The following is a 5,680-nucleotide window of genomic DNA, read 5'->3' as shown; positions in this document are numbered from 1 at the left end:
TCTAATACCATTTGAATTCAATAATTAACTGTAATTTCAAACAACACTTCTGATTTGTATCCATTTCATGGAGCTGTCAACGCACTCAAGTTCCAAACCTGACTGCCCGTCCCTGCGCCATGTCCCGTGTGAATGTGTTTACTCCAGGCCTGTCTGTCCATAAATCTCCCGTCGTTGTCTAAACAAAAATTTTTTTTGAGCACGTTCGTTTCGTTTATTTTATGTGAGTGTCCAAAACATCACAAGTATTGGTAAGAAGATTTCTACTCAAGACGCCTGCGCTTACAGATATAAGTGTATCCACTTTTGTTTTACCTACGGCCGTATTTCATCTTTACAAATCCCTTCGGAAACACGGTATTACTGTAAGCAACTGACTTTACCAATGAGGATGTACAGCAGAAATAATCCTCTGGGGGATCAATTGTCCGAGGGATCAACTAGAAGAGAGATCAACCGTCCAGGGGATTAACTATCGGGGGTCAATTGTCAGGGGGATCAAGTGTCAATTATAAAGTCAGGTCAAAATCTCTCTTCAACCAACCTCTCCCGATCCGGCCCCCCAAACAGTTGGTAGGCAGACGTATCCGTCGTCAATACATGGAAAAATCTAACCTCATGAACCCGGGCACGCCTGCTAAGTAACAAAACATGAAGCATTGAACCATATGAAGCAACTTATAGCACTAAATAAATGGAATCTTCTAAATCTCGGTTATGAGAGTTTTAACAAAGGAGCGTGCTGAAGTACTGACGGCAATTCTGTACAAAACCATAGTGTTATTAAACGATTCAAAACATAAACAATGCTGCTTGCTTTTATAAATTAACTAGTTAATGTTTGGTATTTTGGGTTATAAGTACTCTAAAAGACCATGGATAAAATTGGTATTCGATATAAAAGTTTACGTAAACTAATGTCTAAAATGGAAAATGTAACAGATACAAGATATGTCAACGCGTCTTGAAAATGAACAACTTCTCGGGTAGGTAACACTAGGACAGTCAAGCCATAGAATCAACTAAAAAAATAAGGCTTAGCAGGCTAATTTATAAATTCTAATATAATAGTGGCACCGATTGAAGTGGACACAATTACAAGAACCTTTCCTTATCTGTGGTGTGTATTTACTACACTTCTTCTTCTTCAATGGCGCTACAGCCCATTTCGAGCCTTGGCCTCCTTTAACATGAGCCTCCACCGCCCTCTGTCCTCGGCCGTCGTCTTCCAATCTGCAACATGGAGTAGTCCTCTGGCATCTTTCCTGACATCGTCCTCCCATCTCAGCCTAGGTCTGCCCGCCTTTCGTTTGCCTCCCGTGTGTCCTGTTAGAACCTTCTTTGGTACACGTGTGCTTGGCATTCGGTGCACATGTCCGGCCCATCTAAGATTTTGGAGCCGTAAATGAGTAGAGAGTCTGAAAAACAACCATCGTTGTTTTTACAAGTTTGACTATTTTGGGCGGTATACCAACATTTAGGAGTATTTCATATATTTTCTCCCTATCTATACTGTCATATGCCTGTTTGAAGTCAACAAATAATTGATATATGTCTATATCGAATTTCCGGCATTTTGTCAGGCATATTTACTACACATTGCTTCTAATAACTTTATTAACTCTATAAATGTAATAAATTCTGGGTTCAGATTTTAGGTATTCCTCTGTTATAAATTTATGCACTGAATTAAAAAAAGTGTTTTACGTAGTTTTCAAATTCAATTAAAAATCAGAGTGTTTTGTTAAAAATCGGGTAAAAATACACCAATGCAATCAACCGTGTGAAGCTGCTACGCAAAGAGTGTGCGAGGAAATGACACGCTATAGATGTCCCGCTTTAGTTCGCTATGCGGGAACGTGAGAAATCCACTCGTCCGCAGTTGTATTTACGACCGCATAGTTGTGTGTGCGTCCAGCGCCCAGCCAGTCGGTCACGGTCCGTCGTTAGATAAGGACTCCTCGCACGTTTGTTTAGCATCTGCCGATGGTTTTTTCATGTTTTCAGCAATTAATTACAATTATAATAAACATGAGCGATTAACTGTGAATATTCATATTTTTCCGATATTAAATCGCTTATTTTGAGATGTGTATTGACTACACAGCACCGGAACGCTTGGATTTTTTTAGTACAGTAAGGGAAAGGTTAAACGCGCATTTGCTACCATCATTTTTTTGGTAACCAATCACTTCTTTATCTTTTGGGTAAATATTACATGTGTAGGTTTTTCATAGACAGAGCTACAAGCAAAAGTATGAACACTAGTTAAAGTCACAAGTGAATAATATGCATTTCAAAAACTTTGAACGGTATACAGACGGAGCACGAAAATTTTGAATGCATTTTACTCAAAACTAGAACTTTTTAAAGTTGTTATTGCATCCTGCTCCTATTAGTGTCTTATTTAACCAGTGATTTCTGACTTTATTTGGAGGAATACATATATATCAAATTTAAGGATCTTACAGTTAGGTTTTGGATCGGTCGGTGGCGTAGTGTATTCAATTCCTCGACTGTTATAGTCCTCCATCACAACACAAAAAACTTTTTCCGTTTACTGTGGGTGGTAGAAGTAGATTTTAAAATATTGTCAGGTTATTCGTAACCCGGGAATATTTCTATTGCTCTTTAAATTTAACACATTATGTCAAGCGATCGCTCAGAAAGTTTTTTCAAACTTGGCATAATTTGCCAAAAATCGCTCTAGTTCTTAGTATGACATTTTCACAACTAAATGCCTTCTTTTTTATTATTGTTTTACATCTTGCTACATATACCGCTATTTTAAATAAACCATTATAAAATGTTACCAATTTTAATTGTTTTTCTTGTCTGATTTCCAGCACCCATACCTTCAGGTTGCAAGCATAACCCCTACGGTACTTTCAGAAGCCCCACTAACTGCAGCGAATTCTACGTTTGTGATGCAGGAGACCCTATCAAATTGGATTGCCCTGATGGACTGTACTACAATGATGTAAGTTCTTTGTCCAATTGTTATCATTATTACAGCGCTACATTCCCAGGGTGAGATATGACCAACTCCACAAATATTCTCCGATGGCTACGGTTTTTAGTCATTGACCTCCAATATTCCGTCCTTTCCTGTCTTTCCTGGTCTTTCACTCAGTCTGTGCGCCTGTTTCTCAGTCTGCTTCAGTGTCACTTCATTCTACTAAATTGTATTCACAGATTATGTCTGAAATGTTTTAGACAACAATAAAGAAGTAGACGTTTTGTCTATACGTGGATCTACGTAATTCACCCGATATTTTTATGCAAACTTAAAAAATTCGGCTTCTTTATTCGGTAAATATTTTCCTTAAATGGAAATAGTTCGTAGTTTACGTAGTTTTAAAACAAACCTCTATTTTAACTACTTTCGGTTTCCCCAGAGGTCTGATTTAGGACCACTATTATTTTCTATGTTTATAAATGATATTGCTCTACTTATAAAATTTGTGACATTTGAATTATTTCCCTGCGATATTAATTTATCTACCAGCATAACGAAGAAGGAGATATATATTCGTTTACAAATCGATGTTGACGGTATTGTAGAGTTATCTAATAGAAACTTTATTTTAACAACATAAAGTATACAAGTATGTGCTTTTACATCTGACGTCTCATTAAAACATATTTCAGTAATGAAAGATTTGAAATATCTTTCGACACGCGCCTGACTTTTCGTTCTCGTTTGGATTTGGTTTGCAACTCTGCCATGCCAATGCTAGGTTTTGTAATGTATAATGCAAAGTCTTTTTATAGTACCTATGGCAATTATGAAGATGCGTTACGTTAGTCTGAAAGACTGTTATAGCACGCCTTTTATTCGCCTTCATTACGGAGGCAATTGAAATTCTTAAAAATCCCATAAATATCAATAAAGACGACGACGGGCTTAGCTTAATAGTTTTTAGTTTCACCAAAAGAAACGCAAAAAAAACATGTTAAATTATAATGTACTACAAGCTCTTAGAGGTTTGGAGTTGGTCACTCGATATCACGTCTACTTACATAAGCACACACTTGACCACAATCTTTACACATCTGCTATGAAGATGGATACTGTAATGCTGTCCGAAACGTTGGCTAAAGAAGGAGATAGCGCAATACGGCATAATACCCCAATAATAAATCATTTAAATACTTTTGGCCATGATATTCTCGGATCATTATTGAATTTATTTTTAGCAACGCAGCAATATTACAATGCACATTAAGATCCATAAAATATACCTATTACTTGTTAAAATAGATACCGTCTCTACGTTTTTCAGAATATCGGAGTTTGCGACTATCCCGAAAGAGTGGACTGCTTAAATGCTGAGGAGACAACCACTCATGCGGAACAAACCACTAGTGTTGAAGGAACCACTAATCATCAAGGCACCACTCCACATCCCGAAACCACTAATCAGTCATCGGAATCCATCGAAGCGAACGACAGCACTTCAACGATGACCACTTCAACAATGACCACCACAACGATGACTCCGATCAAAGATAACAAATTCAAGAAAATCATCACAATTAAAACAGGTAGGTACTTCTGAGAGATGAGGGAGGTATTATTTATAATCAAATATAACGTTTCGGTCTGGATCAAAACAAAAAATAATCTCTCATACAATACTCGTTTGCCTTTTTTTAATATTTCGGTACCTACATGCATGAAGAAAGTTTAAAAAATCATTGTCATTGAGATGGTGACGTTTATAATCATAGTTTATACTTGTAGGTAGTTGTTGCATACTTACAAATCTTATGCCTTGAGAGGACATTTTGTTTTTGATTTATTAAATTAAAGAAAATTAAGAACATATTTTTTTGGACGCAAGGTTTACATTGTTCACAGAACTATTATTTTATATTTATTTAATAACTTTTTATACCAGTGTAGTTGATTACAAGTAGTACAGTATTCAAAAGATAATTAATATAGTTGTTTGTTTTACTAATAGGAATTATCAATACAACAATCTGGTGCCGTTTTGGATCAATAACAAGGCGCACAAAGGACTCCTGCAATTCCATATCGTTATGCAATCCAAATGCATTTATGAAAGAAATTAACTGTCCAACAAGAACTGCATTTGATGCAACTGCCAAAAAATGCATAATTGACACCAAAGCTATGTGGTAAGTAAAATTGAAATATTTTTAATTTCTATACGATTTCGTCACAGAGACATCTGTGTTTGAAATAAGAAATTATTACATATATGGAAACAAAATTTTAATCGTGTTCATTTTGCTTTGCAGTTGACTGGCACAAAATTATCCGAGACGCAATCCATAAACCCGAAAATATTTATTCAACTAGCGACTGATTAGTTCGTAAGTTTCTCCACAGGGGGCGAAGTTATCGTGAAAATTTATTGTGAGAATTTTTTTTTTGTTTTTCAAATTACTTTTCTCTACTAGCATAAGCAGGGCACCCAAGAAAATCACGAAAATTCGTTTATTCATAAGTGAAAAAGTTGAGCAAACTTTATGATATACGCAAAGCAAACTTAAATACCTAATAAATTAATTGAATTTAAGTGATACATCTACATTTTTGAAATGAAATGTATGTAGATGGGATGCTTTGTTGCCGGCTCCACTCCTCTAAGAGCACAGCTGGTATTATTTTATAATATTAAATGGTTTTCTGCGTTTAGTTTTGGTG

At 36.0% G+C, this 5,680-nt stretch overlaps 1 protein-coding gene across 1 annotated transcript; it reads left to right on the top strand.

Annotated features, from left to right (window-relative positions):
• The first annotated feature begins 1,849 nt into the window (after window positions 1-1,849).
• Window positions 1,850-5,680, top strand: LOC149414752 (uncharacterized). The gene is made up of 5 exons (XM_089643382.1): window positions 1,850-1,859; window positions 2,847-2,980; window positions 4,287-4,548; window positions 4,971-5,148; window positions 5,272-5,680. Exons 1-5 carry the CDS (start codon window positions 1,850-1,852, stop codon window positions 5,273-5,275), a joined length of 588 nt encoding a protein of 195 aa, XP_089499508.1. The 3' UTR covers window positions 5,276-5,680.

The sequence above is a fragment of the Hesperophylax consimilis genome, chromosome 19 (genome assembly GCF_061612785.1).
Source record: "Hesperophylax consimilis isolate HC1 chromosome 19, BYU_Hcon_1.0, whole genome shotgun sequence".
Lineage (NCBI taxonomy): Eukaryota > Metazoa > Arthropoda > Insecta > Trichoptera > Limnephilidae > Hesperophylax > Hesperophylax consimilis.
Note: the sequence above shows the minus strand (reverse complement) of the source record. Positions and strands in the feature narration are given on the sequence as shown.

Bases quoted from the DNA above. Each gene is read 5' to 3' on its own strand.
- LOC149414752 (XM_089643382.1), top strand. The intron at 2,981-4,286 runs GTAAGTTCTTTG...TACGTTTTTCAG, and splicing joins ATGGACTGTACTACAATGAT to AATATCGGAGTTTGCGACTA. The intron at 4,549-4,970 runs GTAGGTACTTCT...TTTTACTAATAG, and splicing joins AATCATCACAATTAAAACAG to GAATTATCAATACAACAATC.